Here is a 24,745-nt window from a genome sequence, read left to right on the forward strand (position 1 = left end):
AAAGATATCGTATAAGTAACTTAGACATATACATTTGCCATCATATACTTTGTAGAACACTAGCTATGATAAAAGATTAACAACTTGAACAGCTTCTCTGATTTGTACGGTTTGAATAATTAGGCAACTCGTAGGCTTAATTAAACGTAACTATAACGACTAATCGTTTAAACCAATGCATATCATGTGAATCATCAAGGGGTTATCCTATTATAATTGTCAACATAGTTATCATAACAATCTTTATTATAATATAATTGATAGTAACGACTCGAGAATATAGATATGCCAATTGTCGTGTTATATCAACTAGTTTCCTTTATATCACACCCATATAATTGCAAGAATCACTTTAGCATTTCATGACATTGTAATAACGAACATATTCAATAAGGAATAACAACACTGTTTATTATCATGTTATAGGTGTAGGTCCAACTGAAATAATTTAATGCGATGAAGGTAATAAATATAACTATGGGTACACAACTCATATGAAAGACATTATAACTCAGATGCATCCTACATGTGTGAACATTTAGACATACTCATTACTACCATCCATGTGTAAACATTTGGACATAATTATTATAATTATTCATGCGTGTATATTAGAACAATCAATTAACTTTTAACGCCATCAACTTACCAAGATATAACAATATAGTTTTATATTTACATATATCCGACCACTATGCAAATATGATGCACACACCAGAGACATTACAACATGCCAAATGTATATAAAATATGCAACAACTGGACTCGTATAAAATATTTCACCCTTGATTAAGAATCAATTTAAGCTATTCAATTTCACTCATACTATCATGCCAACAATGTTATCAACTAGACTTTAATTTTATCACTTGTTAAGATACACAACTACCGAACATGCGTGCTACTATCATCATATAAGGACATTACAAATTCACATTACTAAAGCTCATGAATTAACCAAACAATCGTATGAAAATTCAACATAGAACGCACATTTAAATGTTTTGATTCACGTTGTAACTTCCAAAATTCACGAATAAATAACCGTTCGATTAAAACTTGATTCATATTACTTTTATAAAACACGGAGAGTTAAAAACACAGGGGAAAAAGAATTAGGTCTAAAGCACAAGAATTTCATTTTTAAAGAATTTTACAACTCAGTTGGTCCAAACAAACATGTGACAGCACTTGGTCCAAAACTTGGGTCAGTTTGCAAAACCTACCGTTTAATATAGACATATCAAGAATTTTTTGTGGCTTATCAATTTGAAAACATATACGAATCTTCTGATCGATGGAGTTAGAATTATGCAAAATTTATTAATACGATTTAAATGAGGGTTTTTACAAAATCGTTGGTCAAAACATCACTGCACAGAAACTTCCTGGCCACAGCCCACTAAAATATTTATTACTCCCAATCCGTATATCCTATAAGCATGAAACTAACGCCAAATGAACACTAACTCGCGAGGCTATCTCCCATAAAATTTTCATCCATAGGCAATAAACAGAAAGGAAATGACAGTAACGTCAATTAAAGAGTAACATCAAACTAAACGAGTTTAAGCACTATGTCATTCATTTTCTATGTTCCAAACTCTTACAACCATACTATCGATACTAACCAATCCTAACTTAAATCTCACACTGTACTTACGTAAACATCTACCCCATAGAATCCCTTCGCATCTCGATCTACTCCTTACATCTAAATCACGATTGCTATGACTAAAACATGCAATTCAACAGTGTTTCTAATTACTATCGCAATACTATACTAGCATGGCTTCGGGATCACATAACCGCATATTACTAGGCATAATAGTACTATCAACACATCATTCAACATCCAACTAGGTAACTATCATCGACTCGCAATTATTTTCATACTCACGGCTACCACAACACTTCATTGATAATTAACCTGAACTCGAAAATTTTATTTCTCATTTCCACAACATCATATGATCACGTCATCATTCATACAAAATACTTACCGTAGCGTTGTCCTGCAGAAGGGTTAGAATATATGGATCTCAAGGTATACATCAACTCTTTTATGCAATAATAAATGTATCAATCAGTGAACACTTAGGCAATGATATAGGAATTTCATGTTCAACCTCAAGCAACTTTTCTACCCTTTCTCTCATATACACTCAGGGTTTCCGGGTCAAACTGAGAGGGCCGCTGATTCGGTGTGAGGGGGCCCCTAACTCATACCTTACCTTAGTGTGCTCCTAACAGTTCTATCCCGGGGTTCATTTTAATTAGACACACCCTATGTTCATTGGGCTCATTGGTTTAGGCCTGAGGATCGTTCGCTCTGATACCACTTTGTAACACCCCCATTTATTTAAGGGCCTGAACTAGGACTCCTCAGATAAATGACGGTGTTACCATCTCGAAACCCGAGGCAAGAGATAACAAAGGAAAGAAACACAGTACTTTATTAAAGTGTTTATAGTGAGATTACAACTGGAATTAAAACAAAGCCTCCAAAAATATGACCAAAAGATACAGTCTGATAAAACTACTAATAAGACTAAGGTGGGCTAGGCACTAAGTCAGTCATCCAAGCTCTCTTCCCAGCCAGCTCCCATCGGTCTCGAAATACCCGTCAATCTGCTCCCCAATAATCGGATCATCACAGGCGTACACGAATACACAGGGTCAGCCGCGAAGCTGAGTAGGGAAAACAATGAATCAATAAAATATGATATGCATGCTCCTCCGTCACCTCCATCTCCATCTCAACTCATATCTCATATCTCATACCCCGGACAACCCAGCCATACCGATCCCCGGTAGACTATATATATATCGACCATAGCCGATCTGTCAGCTCGCAGCTGAGGACACCAGGGCATGTCCTGCAGAACCCGCATGGGCCTTATCACAACTCACATCGTATCTCAACATCGTCACTCCTACACCATCCTCCAACTCCAATGCATATGAGATGCTCAACATAAATTAATGCAACACAATATATATATATATATATATAAATCACTGAACTGATAAATCATAAAATCATGCCAGTTACTCGATGTTGTGATATCATACTCAATACGATCAATTCAGTCAATCACCTTCCCGTATATGAAACATAACGTAAATCAACAACCACAAATCAAGTCAATACAATTAAACAACAATGATAATAAGTCAAGTGTATTTCCCTACCTCAAAGTGCCAGCAAATCCAATTAAGCAGTTCAAGCAGTCCAGAACATAAAGCAACGAATTTGGTTATCGATCCTTCACGAATCCGTCACCTAAAACAATTATAATATTTATAATTACTAACTACTAAATATAGAAATCTCCCAAAATAGAAGCTTTCCCGAAATACAATCCCGACACCAAACTTATGCCCAACTGATAGCTAAATAACCCGATTAGTATTTGACCCAACTTCCCCAAATAGAAGGTTACTAAAAATAGAATTTCTTAAAATGGAAACTTTCCCGATATAGTAGCTTTTCATTTTAACAAACCCGACATGAATTACTTAACTGGCTCGGGAATTAAATTGAATAACCAATCCCCCCTACTACTAAGAGAATAAAAATTCTCTTAGTTTTCCCTCCAAAAGGCATCTAGCTAATTAAGGTAACAAATTAATTTTTTTTTCATTACATTATTATCTTTTCAATTAATATATTCTTATAATTAAACTCTAATCTTTAAATTAAAATTCATATTTATTACTTATTCATCAAAATCCATAATTTATTATACAATCATTTCCATTTCCATAAATATTATTTTTCATCAGTTACACTTTAAAATTACGCAAACTTCTTCTTATGATTATTGTCATCACTTACACCCTAAAATTACATAACTCTGTTTCTTATATTATCCTTCATCAATATGGTGTATATTTTAAAGGACGTAACAATTTTTATGTATTTTTTTAATTAAAAAAAATATTAGTCTAATTATTCGTAAATCGTCTTTTTAAGTGCGTGGTATATTGTTTTTATCTGTTTTTGTTATAAGGTTTATACGCGTTTTAATTAAATTTTATGTTTTTACATCACTAAATTGTAATTTAATGTCATAAATTAGTTTCATGCAATGATATAGCATTATAGAGTTAATTTTTATAGTAAAGTAAAAATGGTTTAAGACAAAAATAACTTAACTTAAAGTGTCTTTTCATTGTAATAAACTTTTATTTTCTACTTCTTACTAAGATTATATTAGTACATTGTAACATTAAAGGTACAGTTAATTTATGCAATTAATTTAATGAGAATTTCTCTTTATAAAACAAAACTAAAAAATACCGTGCTGTAGCACGGGGATCTACACTAGTATGATAATTAAAAGATTAAACGAATTATTCGATTAAGAAAACCCGAATCAAACATTTGAACAATTCAACAACCCGACTCAAAACCCGTCTTTAATTATTTTAATTAACTCGGGAATTAAATTAATTAATTAAGCATACGACCAATTAACGAAACATAACAATTAAACTATGACAAAACCCGTTTTAAAACTAAAACAACCCATCCACAACCACCGTCCCTTCACTCGCATCCCCACGTTCACACGCGCCACCTCTCCACCGTGTCAACCACCAGTCCCAACACCCACTCTGACCCAGCCACCAACGACCACCCCCACTGGGGTCGACTCCGCCATGAGACAAACCAGCGCCGCCATTTGGCCTGGTTCACCACCACGCCTCACCAAACACCTCCTGTTCTCTCCTTACCACCACCGCAGCCAACACCTCCTACCGCCAACTCACCACCGACCCGCTCGCCGTCGCCCCACGAACCTGCACACGGTGGCACCGCCGTCTCGACCCCCCCTAGTCCACGGTGGTGCCACCCCAACCTAGCCATACTAAACCGCCCGAAAACCCCTGTTTAAACCTCGTCTCCCCCGTCGCCGCCCTCCTCTCTCTGCCACTACCACCACCCAAAACCACCATAACCACCACCACTACACTCGTCACTAACCACCCTACCCATATACCCCGACGCCAACCACCCTTATCCCCTCCCTAAGACACGAAACAACAACCAAACAACTCGACAGAAATGCGAAATCAGAGGAAAGGGTTGAACTCTTACCTTTTTCGCCACCACCACAAACCTACCAGGGCCACCCACGGTCGTCGTCAAACACCCTAAAGCCTTCCTTGTCAAGCCGCCAACACCCATACTCTCTCTCTCTCTCTCTCGTTTTGCGTGAAAGCTGATGATTGGTGTTGATGAAGGAGGGAGGCGGGTTGAGGGAGTAGGGTTGTGTAGAGCTAGGGTAAAAAGGTTAAAAGTTTAGGTTAGATGGTAAATGGGTCATGGGTAAACGTGATTGGGTAAGTGGGTAAATGTCATGGGTCCGCGTGGTTGTAAAAGAATTAGCTAACGTGACTTCGTTCAGTTAAACCCGTCTCACTTAACTTAGATCGATACAACGCGAGTCAAGTAAAATAATTAACGTAATTATCGACTCAACAATTAACCCGACTTAAATAGTAATATATAAAATGTATAGTAATTAATATATATATTAATATCCGTTTAATTGATTATATATAAAACACGGGGTATTACAGATTCCAACGGAAGGCTATACCCCGACTTAGTGTTGTAACTACCATTGTAAGAATGGGACCAGTAGAAGGTGTAACAAGTGATCCGATGGCTCATTAGAATACTAAGGATATGAATATGATTCACCCACCTTGAATCAAAGATCAGTTCTATCCTAACCTCCATGATTTTAGAGGTGTCTAGCTTCTAAATCGGTCAATAAAAGGAAATCAATGATCCTAAGATCATTCATTATAGGTTCGGGCTTTTTTCCTTTTACCAAATTTGTCTCCAAATTTTAATGGTAGAATGAGGTCTCAGTTTCCAAGAAGAAGAATACCATTTGGTGCATTCTCCCTAGTAGTACTGAGTAGTCTCTCATTTCCCAGACCATTTTAGCAGCCACAACCAAATAAAGAAGAGACGTAGGCTTGTAAATAAAGTGCGTGCGAAGTTCATAGTCAAACTAGGGCGAATCATGTCTAATAGAGTTGACTCTTGCATCTACGTTCTATCCAATTCTTTCGTGTAATTCTAAGATATGATTAGCCCTAGTTACAGCAATAAAACTTAAAAGAGTGATTTGTTTGTGAGAAGCCCTATAATTTTGTTTACATTAGAGATCGGAAAGTAGATAAATTGAAAAGAAGCCTCCTCTAATTACTCCCCTGGATCAGTGAACAAGTACATTAACTATGTAGACTGTAGAGCATCAATTCATGCAATTCAATCCTCGTTTTCGATGCTAGAGCTCTATGAAATTAAGCCAAGCACAAGTAATCAGACCCAATTTTTAAAAACTATTTCAACGCGAATGGAGAATTCATAAAAAAATACCGGAAAGAAATCTTTTACTGTCTAACACTGGCTTATAGGACACTGATTGAGATTTACTAGTTCCTTCACATTCCTAACCTCCTCTGATGGCTAATTCTCAGGCCTACTAAAATCAAGCTCCGGGCCATACTTGAGACTACACTACCACACTTTGGCCTAAATAATGGGAATCGTGAAAAAAAAGTCACATAATATACACATAATGACGGTTATAATCTCCTAAATGCTGGGTAAGATCATCTGTCTTCAATACGGGTTCTTCATGTTTAAACACTTATCTGATGCTTGGTTGAACATTTCCTGCACTTGTTTTAGCTCCTCATCTACACAAAAAAGGGCACCACATTGAAAATTTAAACAAGATTATGTCCTAGGTTCCCAGCTAAAACCTTGCAACAGGATACTCAGTTTTCAGAATAATACAGTACTTGGTGAGAGTATGTGCCTTTAAAAAAAAACTAGTATTTGACTACTTGGGCTGGTAAAACACAAAATAAAAGTTTCGAACGGCTGCACACTATAGTAGGTCAATCAACTGATATAACATACAGCCTAGGTTACTCGGCTTATTCATACTAACATATTGTATCCATATCGTACATTAGATACTTCTAATTTATTACGAGTAACATATATATCATATACCTAAGTTAATTTCGGTACCTAATGGCAAGTCTGCAGTTATAAGCAACCAAGCTACTTTCTAGCTTCTATGTAGCATACTAACACCATTGTTGCTATGCATGCATAAGATCTTATCAAAACCGTGACCATATCTGTAGTTCTAGGCTTCTAGCAGCTTAAAAAAGTCGTCAGATTCAGATTTATCTAACATATAGGAATAATATCAAATTTTCATAACTATTTTGACCAAGAAGTTAGACCATTGATGTTTTCAGGAAGAAGAAAAGTAAAAAAAGATTGTCCAAGTGTTTACCAGCAGCTTCCAGTTGCCTTTGCAATTCTTGTCCAACAACATCATTTTCCGCCTGGTGTACTTACGGAGTACCAAGTAAGCAACATGCAGATAATATAGCAGTTCAAAATGAACTAACAACTGTAATACACTAATACTTGAAGCTCTCCTATTCGTTTAAGTTGAGCTTCTTCACCTCCCTCGGTCAGTGGAAGGGCGTTAACCAATGCATCAAACTGAACAGCAAGGCGTGATTAGCTATTTAGTGATATATACACACAAATAAGAAGTTCCAGACTGAAGAGTGCACATGCATAGAGCTACACAACACGCCGCTTTGTGAGTTAAAATAAAAATCCTAGAATTAAACCAGTTAGTACATTTTACCAGTGAATATGCAGGCAACAACTTATGTGAACGCTTGGCAATCACTAATGTCAGTCAGTTGACAATATCTTCGAATATACATGATCCAATTGAAGTAACATAGCTATGACTTCGTGTTCATTGTTCATAAGGGTGACAACAAAATTCAAATTGAAGTTCGACTAAGACACAGACGCTCAGTACCACCCTAAAATAACTAAAAGTAGGAAATGTGGGCGTAAAATCTTTTTTGTTTATGGCTCACCACATTCCGCAGTCAAAGTTGTTGATCCAGTTCTACTTGTAAAAAGTATGGCATAGCATAAAATGTATAAGGCTTTCTTTTGAGATATTTATGCAACCAATCGTTCAACTACTTGAGACTAGAAGAAATAGGGTTTTTGAAATATTTGAACTTTACTACCATAATGTCAGTAAATCAAAGCATTGTACAAATACGACAATCACCAAAGAATTGTACCTTTAGGCATGACTCTGCATAACTACATAATATGATTACCTACATGCATGAAACCTTATCCTAAGCAATCAAAGACCCATAGAGACACATTTTCGAAACTTCCCAAGCCTTAATACCAACCACGTCATTAGTGAGTAGTGACAGCCTTTTAGTGCCCTTAAGCTGAACACAATCTTAGTCTCACCTCTAACTTGTTAATACTGCTAGAAGAGGCACTTTTGATCAATGACACTCATATCATCACCATGACCAACATACTACTAACAATTGTGATGCATTCCTGGGTGTGCACACCATCTTCGTTTCATTCCTAAATCCTAACTTGACAAGCATACTAAAAAGCCAATTTTTGAACATATAAACTCCCATCAGCATTCAACATATTCAACATTCAAATTCTGTTTGATCAGTAGTTCCGGTTGCCACCAACAAAAACATTGCCTTGTTTGTTAACGCACTCTCTTTTCCTACACTCCCAACACCTAACAATTTGTCTAGGCTACTAAAGAGATGTTTCCATAACATTCAAAGTTCCAAACATACCTTTCGCCTGTTCAACCACAACCACATTATCTTACACCGTGCAAAACGCAAAACGATCAATCATATCAAACAATCTTAAGACACTAGAGAAGAACACGATTCCAAACATTTCAAAACTAACACTGGCAGATTATTATCCAATTGATCAACAACTTTCCAATAACACATCTACACAAAATGCGGAAAAAAAAAACACTAGAATCACAAGAAAATAAAGGAGAGAGACCTGTTTGGCAGCCTTAACAAGAGCAGCACTCGCTTTTTTCGGCTCATCAGCGAAATCCTCCTGCGGCGCCGTCGCTTGAGGCGGTTGCTGCGGCTCTGACGGCGGTTGTTGCGCCGGTGGTTGAGAATTATGGTTTAATGGAGTAGGTTCGGGATAATTAGGAGAAAGACGAACAGGAGGAGCATCTCTTTGCAAAGTTCCAAAAGTGTTGAATGCTAAGGACGCTATCAAATTCACTTGTTCTTGCATTTGTGATATTATATCCATCTTTTCTTTTATTATTCACTTTAATTCATGCAAATTTAATCAATCAATTGGATAATTTTCAAGCTAAATTTGAAGTCGTATGAGTAATTTACAAGAGATTGTAAATGATTACCTTAGCTGAGAAGGAGGATTATCGTCTATGGAAGATGAGCGACTTGAGTGCAATGGCGATGACTGAAAGGAAGGAAGGAACGAACGAGGGATAAAATAGCGGAAAATGGTTATTTGAAATTTCCAAAACGATTTCTGGGGATTCGAACTTGCAATCTTTTGTTTTTAGTATCTTCGTCTTGGACCCGTCTAAAAATAAACCCAACTTATAAATGGGATAAAATAGCGGAAAATGCAAATTTAAGGGATATAAAATTAATTTATAAAAGAAACTCATATATTATAAGTAACCAAATTTGATTTTACAATTGCAATTAAAATATTAATTTTATAACCTATGTAGTCTGTCTCGATCAATTCTTTACGTTTTTCTTATTTGAGTGTCTCAGTCATGTAATTTATTTCTATAAATAAACCGACAGATAACCCGTGGGTAGTATTCTACTCCAGCTGTATATCAAGCCGGACCTTACTGCCCGACCAGTTTGACAGTCACTGATTAAGCAGTAACTATTTTTTAACCGCGTTTATTCTAATGGCAGTTTCCTTCCAGGATGAATAAGGAGTAACTAATGTATGAACAAAGGCTACCCTCTGGATTCCATTTGAGAGAACTGGCACAAGTGATTTAAAGTACATATTATGCAGAGAACATTCTATCATCAGTCTTGAAAAAGAAGAGGGTACTTATTAGATTTGAATAATGCATCAGCATAAAAGAATCACTAACTAAATGAACGAGTATCCAATGCCTAAAGTTCAAGAAAAACAAAACGCTACATTGAAAAAACCCTGTTAATAGGGTATGACTGTAGTTCAGTAATTGGCATTTGCAGTGAACTTCTGCTTAATCATTCAGTCTCCATTGCCGTAACCTCGCTTGGTTGTTCAGTCAATAAACTATCACCGTCTCCATTCTCCATACTAATTTGAAATCCAGAACTATCGCAAATTTCCTTCAGAGAAACTTCACATCCATCTTCCTCTTTTAATGGCTGCACATTTGAGCAAGCCACAGTAACTTCGTTTGTCTTCCGCATCTTTAATGGAATCTCAGATAGGTCATCCAGATCTGACCTTCGTGATGAATCTTCCTTCTCTTTCACTTCTATCGGAGGGTCATTTCTGTCTTTCTCCACCTCTAATTTATCTGAAAGGGAAACATTAACATTTACTTCTCCCATTCCAATCTCATTACCATTCTCAGCAGGCTCAATAGATGGTTCCTTTTCAGCTTGTTTCTCTTCGGGTTGATTTAGAACATTTTCAGAAGTTTCCGGGACATCCTCTTTCTCTCTCTCTTCTCTTTTTCCTTCAACAATTCCCGTTGGTTTCTCGAACGCAACAGTTAACTGGTGGTCAACAGTTTCTGTCTTTGTCTCTTTCTGCTCGGCATCATATATAGTAGGCGAGTGTGGTAGTACCCTTCCTACAGGCGAATGAGATTGAGGAGTAAATGAGGTAGGTATTGGTATATCCCGTCTCGTGTACATCTTAGCATTCGGGGCAATATCATTCTCAGGAGTGACAGGAACAACACAGCCTTCCTTAAACACTACACCTCTCATGTACATGTCACTGTCCCCTACTCTCACTCTCAGGAAGTATCCTGCATCAAAGGCACACTCCAGAACACCTGTCACAACCTGGCCCACCATCTCATCATTGTTATAATCATCATCTGTCGACAGTGACAAGTCAGCGTCTACTTGGATCGTGTCGTTGCCTTTAAAAGCACCAGATGAATTTCCTAGTGTGCAGGAAACAGACCTTAAGATCGGTCTGCTAGCAAGGGATGGTTTCTCTATTGCTGGAGTTTCGTCTTTACGTGGGCGCCCACGCCTTCTCTTCACTGGTGGATCTGATGCTGATGCAGCTTGATTCATCAACTGGCTCATTCTGGTAACAAAGAAATTTAACGTTTAACATGTGATGACCAACAACAACAATAATAAAAGCGTTGATATTCAAAATGATTTTGGGGTCGACTAACAAGAATTCCAAGAGATCGTTTTTAAGTATCATGACATTGTGGCACATAAACTGGTCTCCCCTCTTGATCAGTATATAGTAGTTTTCTAACTAAAACAATTTAAGTAGGTATACAAATTCCAAGAAACAAATAAAAACAATCACTTGCCCATGTAATCTTGATTAATGTATTTCTTACAAACAACAGAAATGTTAAAAAAATAATTGGGATGAACGGAGTATATGTCGTAACTTGTAATAAATCACACATCACAGTCAATTTCTCATCATGGGATTGTATACGTACATTACCTATCAGAAGTTTTCAAGATCAATAGGTGGGTGAACTATTATTATTATTCATAACACATGTAAAAAAGGGAGATTAAAAAACATAAATTAGAAGGGTTAAATCTTGAATTACCTGATAAATTCCACGGTTTATTTTAATCTACTATGATGATGATGTTGCTGTAAAGATTGGTATTTACAGTAAGGAAAGATTCACAAAAAAGAAAGTTACTGTCAGGGGACGAGGCGAAATGTAACGCCGTGTATTGAACAGCCCTTTTGTTGTTTTATGAGTAACTATTTTGTCCTTTGATTTTCCAGTGGGTAAATCATAGTAAAAGATGAATCAATTAATTGCTTAATGAGGTTGATTAAGATTTTGGCGTAGTTCAATAGGCATTTAGCTACTTTGAATTGTTATTTTCAGACATGGTAAATGGGTTAACTTGGTGGGGTTTGGATCGGGTTACTTGAGTCAGATGTGCAAAAACTAAAGCCCACAAAACAAGTTGTCAGCAAAAAAGACAATAGCTTCGAGTAATGCACAAGGAAATTTAGGGCTGTGTATCAGTCCACAATCGGACCAGTTCGGAACTGAAATCGATAAAATTTATGGATCGGTAATAGACCTGGTAAATGGGTCAATTGGGTCAGGTTCGAGTCAGGTCAGTTCGGGTTTTTCATTGATTTCGGGTCAATTCGGGTCAGGCCGGGTCATTTCGGGTTTGTTTCGGGTCAAACGGGTCGGGTCAATTTACAGGTCAAGAAAGTTCGGGACATGTTCAGGCCGGGTCGGGTTTTCGGGTCACATTCGAGTGATGTATTTCGGGTCAGCCTTTTCGGGTCGGGTTAATTGAGTCGGGTTGCTTTTGCCAAGTCTAATATTCGGTACCAGACTAGATTATAAAAATTTTGGTTCAAGACCGTACCGGATCGGTTGGACCGGAATACTACATGCCTACTTTTTCAAATTTCGGTCCAAAAATTCTAGTCCATTGGACCAAATTAAAATATAATTTTAGGAAAGAAAATCAAATTCGAATCTTTTCGGTCCACACCGATCCTGGACCGATCGGGCCGAAAACCAAACTCACAAAAAATGTTCGATTGGAGACTGGGCCGAAATTTTTAATTTTGGAAATTGCACACCCGTAGAAGCTACAAGGCATGACATGAAAATGACTGGACATGGAATTGTGGTAGGGTTTTGCGTGTCTTTGTATATATAGCAACCTCAATGTAATAATACATGATTAGAGAAGAGGAAAGAAATACCGCATAATCTGCCGCAAAAGACAACTCTAGGTTATGGACCAGGCTTTTGATGATCATTGGGTTGTCTTTTGCGGCTGATTCTGTTGTATTTCTTTTCTCTGATGGTGTATTACATTGAGGTTGCGCAATCCAGGTTGATTCTGTTATTTACAATTGAAAACTATCGAGTTTTAGGTAAACTTTGATTATTTTTTTTTCCAGTTTATCTTATTCATTGAGTAATTCGCCTCAATGTAAATCCTGGCTCCGCCATCGTATAAGCTGTGATGATATTCTTTAAGTTGGTAATAACCAATTTCAACGGTTTATAGCTACTCATGAGAATGGAGTCTCGTTGTAAAGTTGTTTGTTTGAGGAGTAATATTTGGTTCAAAATTTCAGTAATTCTTAGTAGATGCTAAACTTTTATCCTCTGATTCGTATTTTGCTGTTGATTTTCTGACTCTTTTTATTTATTTATTTATTTATTTTTCTTGATTAACCCAACTTGAATAACTCCACACTCTGATTCCATTAATATTTAACAAAATCACTTTACAGATATGTTGATATCGTGAATGGAGTTGGTTTCACCCAGGTGCAAATTATGCACAATATACTTCTATGGAGTTTTAGAAGTTCAAAATTGTCCCCTGATCCGACTCCCATGTATCAAAAAGTGTTTTTGCTTTGCACCCTGAATGTATTGATATAATATAAGCTTACTTGATTGTCCTTTGTATTAGCATTACCGTTAAAAACGCTTAATTCATACTACCAAGTGTCTATGGTCAATTGAGATCCTTGTACAAGAAAGTGGTAGACCTGGTTCTTTCAAAGTAATATCATTTGTTATAGATGTTATTTTTTGGAACCCATCCTACTTTCTGTGATAATAGTCAACTGCCACATTAGTGACGAAAGAGAACACGGAAACTTTGACAATGGATCCTATCGCAGTTTCGGCTCAAAACAAACCTTTGAAGCTAACTAGCCTATACCCTGTAGTATAGGAAGTATTATCCTAAAAGTTTTTTTTTTCTCGTTCATTTGCGGGATGAGACTCTTTAAACTTGCATGATAAATTATGGTTATTATGAGTATTTCCCTTTTGTATAGTACCTTTTCACTATCACTTAAGCTCGTGCTTCAGTGAAAAAATGAACTTATATCCATAGGACCTGATAAAGAGCTTTTTCATGCTGCTGCATTCGGTGAACTACTTGCCCTACTCCCACGTGCATATAAAACTTGTCGGAGTTGCAGTGCCAGAGCAAAGGTCAGTGACTTGAATTACCTCCACAACAACCTTTGGCTAATCATTGCCTCTGAAATGAACAATTGGCTAATCATTGCCTCTGAAATGAACAATTTTTTGAGAGTGGTCAACAGGAACGTCTAGCTCTGTACACTAACTCTGCTTCTGGACCTAGACCAGGAGATAGGAGCTCTTTCCAGAAGTGAGGTTGTAGTTGGGGCTAACTATCTACCGCCCCAAAAGACGTATCACATGGAAGGATATATGAATGAGATTGGGAAAGTTTCCCTTTGAGATGCTTCTAGACTTCTAGTCATTGTCAAGTATCGAAAGATTTTTGTTGTTGCTTGCCAATCAAGTTATCAAACTATTAGTAATTGTGGCTGAAATGCATCAAGATAAATTTACCATCCCTTCTACTTAGTGAAGCGGACATTCTGTCATCTTTTTCTTCAGCTGCTCAATTGATTTTTACTCAAAACGTTTCAACAGCTTTTATTCCTTCACCATGTATCCAGTGTGGAAAATTGCGGACAACATGCAGTTGATCATGTTAAGATTGTTAGTCTCTTATTCCTTCACCATGACGGGTTGTATATGGCTGAAGTAACAGAATTACACCATTTTTCTTCCCTGGTGTTTACTTATTCGCCTCTTATTTTTCTGCACATTCGTGATTCTTCATCGAACTTTGAGTTGTAGAATTGATTTGTATCTATTTGTTCCTAATTTCTGTAGCTGTCTACAAATGTGTTGAATACGGAGTATATCACAAGATCTATCTGGGTTTTTTACTTGTTTGCCCTACAAATTAGTAGAGATGGTGAGAGAATCAGTCTCAATACCTTTGCTTGTTGTGATGAGGGAGATTGCATGTGCAAAATGCCAAACGAGACCAGGAGTTCTGCTGTGACACTAGGTCTGAAAGGTTTCTATCACGATCACTTTAGAGACATAGTGAAGGTGTTAGACTCCTACTATCTACATCTATCATATACTTTTCTGGTAATGCTGACTGGGGTTTATTTACGCTCCTATTGATCCTTCAAGGCTTCAATCCCCAAAAAACACAGGAATTTGTTTGGATACAATACTAGGAGGGAGGGGGAGAGAGGGAATGGAAAGGACAAGGAGGGGATGGAGAATAAATTGGAGATTCCTTCATTTACCCCTTTATTAAGAAAACAAGGGAGATTGTTTGCTTACCTCTCTTTTCCCTCCAAATCCCTCAATCCAAAATCCAAACATGGTGTGACAAAGAAAAGTGAATGCACAATCTAATGTAGTAGTTCACATACTATTTTTGCTGTGGAAAATGTACATATGTTTCAAACATTCAGACAATTTATAGTGAACTGAAACCTTATCATCTGCAGGATGGCTTTCCACATCTGATAGTTGCTCCAAATGCCGGCATTGCTGCTTATCCAAGCTAAAAGGAAACAATAGTATGTCTCGCACTACTCAAATTTAGATCAGCTGCGTCTTTTCCATCGCCATATTTTTTTGACATGCAGATTGCAGATCCATATTAAAATTGGGGATCCAAAGTCCAAACATAGAGCGTGATCTAATACTCTAATGTATGCAACCTTGCCCATCTGCTGAAAAACACAGGGTGTCTTAGACACGGTGGCCCGTACTGAAAATTGTGTAGAAAATTGCATCCATCGAGGGCTAACTCAGAGTCGTAGCAAAGTAGTAGTGAAACATTTTGCGTTATGTCAGCATATTTCAAGTCGTTAAGATTGTGAATTTGAGCTCCTATTGGAAATGGAAATTTTCTGGAAGTTATTCAGTTTTCGACCTAAATTGTTTGATGCTCTCTTTGTATTGCAGTTAAGTTAAATCCATTCAGGCAACCACTCGCCGTTGAAGATAGTGTACTGCACCTCCCTTGCTATTCTAATTGCTTCATGTTCGGGATATGAACTCATAACATCCATTTGACCTTTTGGCGCACACTTCGAGCTTTTCAAACCATCAATAAGAATTACAGAATTTTCCAACGGCTCAAAACTGTATCAGGAATGGCGGTATCTTCTACACTAGGAAAAGCACTATAGCATGGGGTGCTGCTGCAAAGGCCACCATTGATGTCCCCTTTGCCTACATTCAGAGGGATATTACTTTGTAGCAGTCATTCTTGCTATAGTGTTTTCCTAGTGTTGCCCGATTGAGCGACGGAGTTTTCACCAGTGCTAACGCCTATAGTTTCCATTCCGAAGTTAACTACGAAGATTTGCGTACCCGTAGTGGACCTGGCCAGAATAAGGTACGTACATATCTACCGACATACTCTTGATTGCCCTCAAAAACGCTCTTCCATGTTTCACATTTTGAGTTTTTTCATAATATACTTTATTGTGTGAAATAATTAGGAGTTCTAATCTATAAATCAGAGAAGTTTCCAAGAGTGTTTTAACTTGTAATGGCTATTTTCAAATCATGCTTTCAAATATACTCCCATGATTCTTCTCAACACATGTCATTTGTGAACTTTTTTTTTTGTGACACCATGTACACCACTAATCTATGACTTTTTCAAACATGGTGTGTACCTGTATCAATTACTCGAAACTCAACTAGTACTCTCGGGGTACCCATACTGCCATCGACCACGGTACGCGACTCATCGAAATATTAGTTCCTTAACACAAATATGGATATTCAAAATCATCACAAAATTTGATATATCCTCTAATCTCCATTGTATTCTGAACCCAACCCAGATCATAATTCTTAATCCCCTGAAAAACCCAGAAATTAATTTTGAAAAAGATGAGGGGAAGTGATAAACTCACCCTCATAATCATATGTATATTAGGGGTGAAATTAGGGTTTGGAGAAGCAATTGAAGTACCATGTAGAGTTAATGATGTTCTACCAGTATCACTAAAAGAAATATCATGGCCAGTTTTAAATAATTTGCATTGTGCATTGGATTTGTTGCCTTTTGTGGGTTTAGTTACACCTAATATTGATGGTGATGATGATAGTTTAAACTGGAAAGGAGCTTGTTTTTATGAAAATAGTGCTAAAATTGAGTTTATTGATGGTGGGGGTGATAGAGAATTTGGTGGTGGATGGAAGGGAGTAAGTATGTTTGCTTTTGAGACAAGTATAGTATGTTTATTTGTTTGATTGTTTGTTTGATTAATTAAGCTTGTATATGTGTGTGTAGATTCTATTTCCTGCTTTGTGTGCTTAGTTATGGAAAATTGTTATGATTCATTTGTAATGTGGTGGTGTTGTGGGAAGCAAAATGTGTGTGTGTGTGTGTGTGGTAGTTTGGGTGTTTCAATTTGTTTTGCATTTTAGCTTGGAAGCTTGGAAGCATGATTGATGATTTTACAAGCTAAACTTAACGCGAGTTTTCCTATTCAAAGATTGCAGCACTGGTGCTCTTCTGGTCGTAATAGGAGTAAATTCCAAAGGAAGCTAATTGAGATGCTGGATTGATGTGCCTTACAGTAGAAAGGGATTTATGAGAATTTGTAGCTTTCTTGCATAGTTTAGAGTTTTAGGTCACCTATTTTTTCGTTACAATGGTTCAATATGAAAATGTCTGGTATAGGTACGGAAAAAAATGTTGTACTTGGAGTAGATTAAGCGAGGTTAAACTGCTGGAAACTGATATTCTTAAGTGCTTGGTTCCTTTGCAGACATCTTCAGCACACAGCTGGACCTGTATGGATCACTACATTTTCGCAACTCCATACAGCGTTACCTGGGATTATTACTTTGCCTCCAGTGAGCATAAGCTAATGATTGAGTCATGGGAGGAAGCTGCTGAATTGGAATATGTATGGTTTTAAGTTCTTCTGTCTGTGTCCAGTTTTGTTCTTATAAGGTTTAGATTACATAGATACAACAATAATATTTCAATGTGCCACGAGACCTCCCAGCCATGGAGCCATGTTGAGGTAGGAGAGATGCAGGTTCAATACGACCTATAGTAAAAACTACGCAAAAATTGCAATAACTAACTTTCACGTCATGACATAAGAAGAGTGCACACAGTTTAGTTAGCCATTTTATCAATTTCAACATACTCCATTACCAATTAGTGAGTCTTAAGCTCCATTAGAAAAGGAAATAAAATTTGTATGGAACAGGTAAAGCAACATGGAAATTGGAATATCTGTATTTCTAATGTCATCCGGAATGCTGGGTACACTCCTTTCTATGGTAGATATCTGACTTCTATTTTCCAAACACTGCTTGGGGTCAGCATGCTAACCTAGATTTTCTCGAGAATCACATGGGTGCAACCTTTGAGAAGCGCCCTCAACCTTGGCAGGCAACAATAAATCCAAATGATGTCCATTCTGGTGACTTTTTATCTCTTTCAAAAATCCGGGGTCGTGGTGGATGATGCATTTGCTGGTCATACTGCTGTTTGTCTCAAAGTTGATGACATCAATATTTGGGTCGCTGAATCGGGTAATGAGAATGAGAAGGTATGATCTGAATTTACTGAGTTTGTTAGGAGATTTTTTTTTTGGGAGTGTATCCACAATTTAATGTGGGATTAAGGCTCTCTAAATGGAATGTATGCTAGAATGCTAGAACGTCCGACGAATAGTTACAGTAGTTTTACAGTTTGGTTTTCTTCATCTTGATTTGTATGCCATTCCCTTTGTCTCACACTCTCAGCATTTGTTTACGTATTCACCTTCAGTCAGGATCAACCATTTGTGTACATTTTGTATTTATGTAATTTTTTTGATGTTGAAGGTTCTTACTTCTTAGGGCATTAGCAATAGAGGTTCATGAAGAGGTCTGTAGGATGACATGTCCATCATTTTAGAGGTTTGTCAACAAACCTTCAATTGTTGGTGATGAGTGTTGAGGTTCATGGATGAGAGGGGTTACAAATCAGTAACCAGGTTTGTGGAGAGAGAATGTGAGAGGAAAAAAAGTATAGTGGGCCATGATATAACCTTGAAAAGGTTTATTTGTTGTTGGTAGGAGGTTTGTAAGTAAATGAGTTTGTACATAACTTATGTGGCATGAAAACAAACCTTTTAGAGGTTTGTCTATTGCTTATACCCTTAGTTATTACCCATGTGTGCTTGCATATAAAGTTTGATCCAAAAGCAAACTTCTACCCATTTGTGTACATTTTGTATTTATTGTTGCTGCTAAAATTGATTATTTAAGACTTCTAACCTTGTTCCTACGAAAATGGGGCTTAATTCACTTGGTTTATATGGAGAAAAGTGGTAGTTGTTAAGGTTTGAGTAATAGCGGTGGCGGTGGCGGTGGCGGTGAAGTACTGTGGTTTGAAAAGTGCTTAGCGGTGGTGGTCAGGTGTGACGGTTGACTAATTGATTGAGAATGAAATTTGAGATAATCAGCGAACAAAGCGTCTTGCTTGTGACAGGCTAATTCCGTCACAAGCTGAAGACCTCTCACAAAAAGGGAGAGGGGACAAGGTGGGGGTATCCCCATGTGCTTCCCCACTCACCTCTCATGGGTATTTTGTGAGAGGAAATGATATCCGTCACAAGCTTGTGATGGATATCGCCGTCTTCAATGAAATTTTGTGATCAGCGAAGGAGGGTAACTGTTAAGTGGTGTGGGGAATTGTATACATTTATTTGTTTGCTTTAATAATATTGTAAAAAGCCATATATGTGCCACATCGACTCCAAGTAGGCACCATGTCAATTTTAACCTAATATTACATGTCAAAAATTGAGCAAGTCTATTTTGGAAGGAGAATATCAAAAATTGATTCATATCCTACATTTCGAACCGATTCATATCACTTACTGATGTTATTAATTTATATACCTGAAAATTGTCCTCCCTCTGTCCCGGTCATTTGTTTTTTTTTCAATATTGCGGTGTCTCAGTGAGTTATTGTCCTTTCTATTTTAAGAATGAACTTGATGAATAATTTGATCATTCACACTCAATTTGTTCCACTTGCCATATAGTAATTGACCCCTTCCTCTTTCCTTGATTTTTGTGCCAAAATTAAAGGACAACAATTGACCGGGACAGAAGGAGTAATTGGCTTTTTCTTTTGTGGCTAAAAATTTTCTTATAGTAAGAAATTTAAAATTTTAACAAAGTCAACTTGGATTATTAACAATGAATTATGTTAATACGTATGTAACTATGTATATGGTTACGTTGGTAAGCATGAAAAATTAGGTCTTTGACCGACCACTGCGTGGCATGACTATTGTTCCTCAGGCTTGAGAATGACAACCTATAAGTTTATATTATCATGGATGTATTATATACATTTTCTATTTTCAAATCATGCACTTAAATTTATTATTTCAGTTAGAAAATGTATGAGCTCATTATGGCTCATATCTATCATTTGCTCTTTTCTATTGTTTTCTTAACGAAAAGTATCAATTAATCAAACGTCATGAGTAGTGATGGAGCCAAAGTTTTAAGCCAACGATCATTTGTTTGTCTATTCTATTTTGGGACGTCTCGGTATTCGTTTGCCCCTTTCTATATTAGGAATATTTTTATTGGCAATTGGTTCATCCATACTTAATTTAGTCCAGTTATCATCTAATAACTAGTTTTTGAACCCGTGCCCGTACGGGCGATCTTCAAAATTGTATTATAGATAATGCTTATATTATAATTGTATTTTTCATAATTTGTTTATAAATAAAAAAGAATTCATGTATGTGCCTTTAATCGAGTATAAACAAATGACTATTTGTATATCCAACATCATATGATAAATAATATTTATATTATAAATGAATTGAATCGACTTGAACTCAACTGAACTCGTAAGGCCTGACTGACCATTACACCTCTTCTAATTACTTAAACCTTCATACTATAATAGTCAACTCCTCAGGGACCCAAATCTGATTTTCTCCTCCTCCAAGTTTCTCAACATACCCCCATAAAAGCCATAAATACCTAACAATGATCGGACAACTTCCAGCCAACCCCAACGCGTCCGTGACCCACCAATGACCATCCAGTCATGACATGTGTCCACCAGCCACCAGTCATGACTCACGACTCACGACCCACCATTAACTGCTCATCACGTATAACTCCCACAAGTCCACAACTCGGCTCTCATTTCTCCCTTTTCAATTTTCGAGTTTCCTCTCCCTTTGTGGGTGGTGCGTGAGTCGTGAGCCGAGTTTACGTCGTTGTGGTTTATTTTGTTTTAAAATCTCGAAGTTGGCAATTAACCCCCTAAGAGCAATAGCAATAGTAGTTCTTAACATTGGGGTTATCACTAAGAACCTTGTTTTTAAAGTTCTTTTATTGTATTGAAAAGTTGTTCTTATTTTTAAGAATAAAGTTCGAAAATAAGAACCAAGTTTTTAAATATGAGAACGTGTATAACCAATAAATTAGCTTTGTAAAATGTGAAAAACACTTCAACATTGTCCATTTTTAAGTAAATTTCATTTAAGAACTTTTATATTAAGTTCTTCCGTTGTAAACAAAAGTTCTTAAGTATTGAAATTGACGTAATATGACATGGCATAGAAAGAACTTTATACTCCCTCCGTCCCGGTCATTTGTTGTCCTTTTCTATTTTGGGGTGTCTCAGTCATTTGTTGTCCTTTCTATTTTAGGAATGCATTTGATGAACAATTTGTTTATTCACACTCAATTTGGTCCACATGTCATTTAGTAATTGACTCTATCCTTTTTTCTTGGTCGTTGTGCCAAAACAAAAGGACAACAAATGACCGGGACAGAGGAAGTATAAAGTTCTTCTACTGCTATTGCTCTAACATTGAACAATGGTGAAATTAGGCTTTGTATGTTTCATTTATACCAATTAAGGCCCATAAATTTAAACTAAAAGTCAAATACAACCCAGTTTTTTTATTTCTCATTAACTATCACAAAAATTTATTTTATATTGATACTATACAAAAATTGTCGATTACTTACAAGGAAAAACATACTTTCACGGTTTTACTAACAAAATTGGGAACAAAAATTATACCTTCATAGTTACAAAAGCACGGTACAATCGTATCAAATCTAGCTCGGTTGGCAAGACCCATCGTCCCACTCACAAATAAATCTTAAATCATTTTGTGTAAAAAAAGTAAAGCATGCATGTAGTTTGTTTCATTTACGGCTTTTACGATTGTAAGTATAGATGGCGAATATTTTATGCAAGCTTTTATTTATATAAGAATTATAGCTTAACTTCTTGGTCCTCATACGCATAAACATAACTTCAACCTGTCTATCAATAAATCAAATATAAAAGGGAAAAAATAATACCTCGGTGTTATATCTATGCATCTAACCTCCCTATAGTATGAAAAAAAAACTGATTTTAATGTGAAAATTCTTCATGTTATATTAAAACTCATAACTTGTATGGAATAAATATGAGTCCATCAACATATACCGAGACTATACAACACTTTATATTGTACTTCTGACCATAGACAGTAACATTTTATATTCAACCTCCCATCCTTCTTGGTCTTCCAATTTAGTTTCATAAAATGAGATTTTCTTTAAATTATTTGTTCTAAAATGTTCTAAAATATGCATTGTATTTCATTAATCTAAAAAATTACGGATACACATACCTTGTACATACATTTCTTTTGGTTGGCTTGTCTTTGAATGATTCAAACTTTCATCCAAAAGCTTCGACTTTAACCAACGTCTTACTATACTCTGTTAACCGTGATACGTCTCCGTTAAACTGAGAACAATTATGGAAAATGTCAAATGTCACGATAATGATTAAAAATAATAATTAATCACTTATTGCCAAAAAAGCGAAAAAGAAATATTAATATTTGTATTAAGTCATGTTTTGTCACGTAAATTTACTTTGATTACAAATTAATGCATGAGAATGTGTAATTGAATAAAGAAGATCATAGAAAATGTACTTGAAAAACAATTGTATAAAACAAAAGAGATTGGTGGACCTTCTCTTGTCACGAGGGCCATTAAACACTTCCTTTGACATCTTGAAATCAAGTATGAAATGAACTTTGCTTGTTTAAAAAAAAAAAAATCAACCAAATTTATGGAACATTAACGAAGATTTTTGTGTTGATATAATAATAACTTCCTCCTATAATGATAACCCAATCTCAGTTATTATGGCAATTTTTGATTTGATATTTTTTTTTTGAAGAAGAAGAAGATTTGATATTATTAATTATTGAATATTAATTATGGCAATTTTTCAATTTAATATTATTGATTTGATTTGATAAAGTTGTTTATTTATTATTTTATTATGGTTTTGAATCCGAAATAAGTGGCTGATTTGTAGCTTTTAGAAAGTTGACTTATTTAGGCAAAGATGGCATATTTTGTGCCTAAACTCTTTTCTTTTTCTGTTATTTTGTGCCATTTAACTATGGATATTGATTTAATTGCTTTTTTTTTTTAAAGTCAATCAATCGAGGATTTTGATAGTTGATTTAAGATGACACGTGACATGTTATTAGGCTATTGACACGTGGCATTTTATTAGGCTGCTGGTTTCAGCTTTAATATAATATATGATTGATTCTCTCATCTTTCCTCGATCTTTATGTCAAAATTAAAGCCAAACAAATGACCGGGATGAAGGGAGTATTAACCGCTTGTTATAACCTTACAATCAACCAACGTTAACTTAAATAAATATATCGTATTTGTTGTAAGTATACATTTTTTTTTTAACGACCGGAGAATGACCTTACAATGTTCTATCAGCAACATCGTAACCTACTCGACAAGGTAGCACCAGAAACCCGACGGCTAAATCTAGCACTACAAAGCCATAACTAAGACATACATAATAGTTATTTGTTGTAAGTATAACGACACAATACATTGTATCACGAGTTTGGATTCTCTGTGTATTTCCGTGTTTCATTTTGTGTCCTACTAATTATCCATTTAACACATAAGCAGTAACTATTATTAAAAATAAGTGTATAAAATTGCGTCAGAAGATAAAAATAATGAGATATAAAATGGAACACGAAAACAAACCGATGATCCAGGTTCAAGTAACACCCGCTTAAAACCCATTTTTATTTTTCTCATGTATCAACCCTTAGCTTCAACATAAAGAGCACATGGTGTGGTAGCTTTTATTTATCATCCTTAATTATGAATTAAAGTATTTGACTTTTTCACTACTCCCCTACTATATAAACACACAAATTTCTTCATTGTCTAATTCATTTCCCAACTAAAGTTTACAAATCCCACCCACCCAACATAATATATATTTCCTCCCCCAAAACATTTGGTACACTTCCTATATTTGTAAGACCATATTATTATAATCATACAAAAATTTAGCCATCTTGGTTATTAGGAGAAATAATAGCTATGGTTACACTAAGATGGAGAAGGAAAACCCAAAAGAGAGAGCTCATAGAGAGGCTCAATTCTTAATTCACAAGATATTGAAGCAAGTCGATGACATCGCGACAAGGCGATCGTTAAGGCCTTGGTGGTTAAGATTGAGAATATGTAAATTGAAGGTTAGAATTGGTAAGAAGTTGATCCGACTTAGGAAGACCATGTTATGTAACATGTCTAAGACTAAGGTTGGTGTATGTAAGAACCATATGGTTCACCTTAATAGCTTCAAAAGGTTATTTTAATTTATCAATTACCTTTTTCCATCCTTGTTCCCTTGATCAATATAC

General features: G+C 36.1%; 3 protein-coding genes across 6 annotated transcripts; 1 reads left to right on the top strand and 2 right to left on the bottom strand.

The window, feature by feature from the left end:
* Nucleotides 1-6,348: 6,348 nt before the first annotated feature.
* Nucleotides 6,349-9,469, bottom strand: LOC141612126 (mediator of RNA polymerase II transcription subunit 21-like). Of its 2 annotated transcripts, XM_074430842.1 has the most exons (5): nucleotides 9,318-9,468; nucleotides 8,939-9,223; nucleotides 7,481-7,558; nucleotides 7,344-7,395; nucleotides 6,349-6,729 (listed from the first exon to the last, which is right to left on the bottom strand). In XM_074430842.1, exons 2-5 carry the CDS (start codon nucleotides 9,203-9,205, stop codon nucleotides 6,653-6,655), a joined length of 474 nt encoding a protein of 157 aa, XP_074286943.1. In that variant the 5' UTR covers nucleotides 9,206-9,223; nucleotides 9,318-9,468; the 3' UTR covers nucleotides 6,349-6,652. The 2 variants fall into 2 exon arrangements, with proteins under 2 accessions (XP_074286943.1, XP_074286944.1); XM_074430843.1 differs by lacking the exon at nucleotides 7,481-7,558 and having other exon boundaries at nucleotides 9,318-9,469.
* Nucleotides 9,470-9,984: 515 nt separating this feature from the next.
* Nucleotides 9,985-23,456, bottom strand: LOC141615217 (uncharacterized). 3 transcript variants are annotated; one of them, XM_074433679.1, is made up of 3 exons: nucleotides 23,015-23,456; nucleotides 22,664-22,782; nucleotides 9,985-11,215 (listed from the first exon to the last, which is right to left on the bottom strand). In XM_074433679.1, exon 3 carries the CDS (start codon nucleotides 11,212-11,214, stop codon nucleotides 10,168-10,170), a length of 1,047 nt encoding a protein of 348 aa, XP_074289780.1. In that variant the 5' UTR covers nucleotide 11,215; nucleotides 22,664-22,782; nucleotides 23,015-23,456; the 3' UTR covers nucleotides 9,985-10,167. The 3 variants fall into 3 exon arrangements, with proteins under 3 accessions (XP_074289780.1, XP_074289782.1, XP_074289781.1); XM_074433681.1 differs by having other exon boundaries at nucleotides 22,675-22,782; nucleotides 23,015-23,258; XM_074433680.1 differs by lacking the exons at nucleotides 22,664-22,782; nucleotides 23,015-23,456 and adding an exon at nucleotides 11,712-11,855.
* On the top strand, nucleotides 16,872-18,468 carry LOC141614438 (uncharacterized). The gene is made up of 3 exons (XM_074433185.1): nucleotides 16,872-17,186; nucleotides 17,756-17,896; nucleotides 18,286-18,468. The coding sequence occupies exons 1-3, from the start codon at nucleotides 16,872-16,874 to the stop codon at nucleotides 18,466-18,468; spliced, it is 639 nt and encodes a 212-aa protein (XP_074289286.1).
* Nucleotides 23,457-24,745: the final 1,289 nt, after the last annotated feature.

Source organism: Silene latifolia, chromosome 11, assembly GCF_048544455.1.
Source record: "Silene latifolia isolate original U9 population chromosome 11, ASM4854445v1, whole genome shotgun sequence".
Classification (NCBI taxonomy): Eukaryota; Viridiplantae; Streptophyta; class Magnoliopsida; order Caryophyllales; family Caryophyllaceae; genus Silene; species Silene latifolia.

Excerpts from the sequence above, each read along its gene's own strand:
- LOC141615217 (XM_074433679.1), bottom strand. The coding sequence starts at position 11,214 with ATGAGCCAGTTGATGAATCAAGCTGCATCAGCATCAGATCCACCAGTG.
- LOC141612126 (XM_074430842.1), bottom strand. The coding sequence starts at position 9,205 with ATGGATATAATATCACAAATGCAAGAACAAGTGAATTTGATAGCGTCC. Across the intron at positions 7,559-8,938 it reads TTGTTAAGGCTGCCAAACAG|TTTGATGCATTGGTTAACGC; the intron begins GTCTCTCTCCTT and ends CTTGCTGTTCAG. Across the intron at positions 7,396-7,480 it reads AACGAATAGGAGAGCTTCAA|GCGGAAAATGATGTTGTTGG; the intron begins GTATTAGTGTAT and ends TAAGTACACCAG.
- LOC141614438 (XM_074433185.1), top strand. The coding sequence starts at position 16,872 with ATGAGGGGAAGTGATAAACTCACCCTCATAATCATATGTATATTAGGG. Across the intron at positions 17,187-17,755 it reads TTGGTGGTGGATGGAAGGGA|ACATCTTCAGCACACAGCTG; the intron begins GTAAGTATGTTT and ends GTTCCTTTGCAG. Across the intron at positions 17,897-18,285 it reads AAGCTGCTGAATTGGAATAT|ATATCTGACTTCTATTTTCC; the intron begins GTATGGTTTTAA and ends TTTCTATGGTAG.